Here is a 1,147-nt window from a genome sequence, read left to right on the forward strand (position 1 = left end):
ATATATATATTGTCCTTTAGATCCCGCGATATCTATGCTGCACAAAGAACAACTCGGTAAACATGGATCACAAATGTCTGACGATGAACCTTTGTATGATAGTGTCGCATCCGATGATGACTATACTGCTTTAACATCTACAGATAATACCTCGTCTGATGTGGCAAATGAAATTAAAATTAATAATGAGGTAAGCTTTAACAAGTAAGAGATTCGACAAGTATGATCAACAAGTTATTTTGAAATTTGTTCTTTGAATACAAAGTTAAATACATATAAACGAAATTATTTCTATTTCTAAATTAATAGTTTGAATATTGTGCATCCTTCTTAGTATACAAAAATCAAGATATTTTATCTGATTTATATATAAATTGTGATATACACATATTTTGTGAAAATATACTATTTTGCAGTAATTTAAAGCACAAAGTGCTTAATTTTCTTTAAATTACTTCAAGAAAAAATAAGGAAAAAAAATAATATTTCGTAAAACTTGTATATATATTCATCTATTCGTAATAAAAATATTAAAAGTATCGGCACTATTAACAAAAAGTGAAGAGAATTTTCAGGAAATTTGCAAGATTTGAGTAGATACATGCTATATACTAGACTATAGAAATATATTAAGCTATAATAATTTTTTTGTGTCATTTTAAAAATGTGTACTCTGTGTCAGTTTAAAATAAAGATTATTATTGCATTATGTTGTCTAGGAAGCATTTGCACCAATGGCCAAAGGTCTTCCATCTATGGTAGAAGTTTTAAAAAAACAATTAACTTTATCTGAATCAACTGTACGAGATCTCCGCGAGCAGATATATACTTTACAAAACGCCGTTGAGCAACTCACTCAAGAAAATAGCGAGCTCAAACGTATGCTACAGGTAACTATGCGAAATTTTATCTTGTATGCAATACACAAGTAGTATTATTCATTAAATAATATACCAATGTCTATAATCGTACTGAATACTGAAAATTGAAAACGATTTATAATTTAGGTAAAAGATTCTAGTGATGACAACATAAACGGACATGTCGGTGGAGAACAGGAACCCGAATTAGAGCCAGTGCACGATATCAAAACGTCCATTATACGTGGAAATCAACGACCGGCATCTATGTACGAGACAAGAGAGGG

General features: G+C 29.9%; 1 protein-coding gene across 1 annotated transcript; it reads left to right on the plus strand.

Annotated features, from left to right (window-relative positions):
- Nucleotides 1–7: 7 nt before the first annotated feature.
- LOC115240634 (ARF GTPase-activating protein GIT2-like) lies at nt 8–1,142 on the plus strand (the record flags this gene model as incomplete). The annotated part of the gene is made up of 3 exons (XM_029815952.1): nt 8–190; nt 720–890; nt 1,008–1,142. Coding segments are annotated over exons 1-3 (462 nt in total), but the record flags the coding sequence as incomplete, so codon positions are not given.
- Nucleotides 1,143–1,147: the final 5 nt, after the last annotated feature.

Source organism: Formica exsecta, unplaced genomic scaffold (assembly GCF_003651465.1).
Source record: "Formica exsecta isolate Colony F162 unplaced genomic scaffold, ASM365146v1 C16390596, whole genome shotgun sequence".
Taxonomy (NCBI): Eukaryota; Metazoa; Arthropoda; class Insecta; order Hymenoptera; family Formicidae; genus Formica; species Formica exsecta.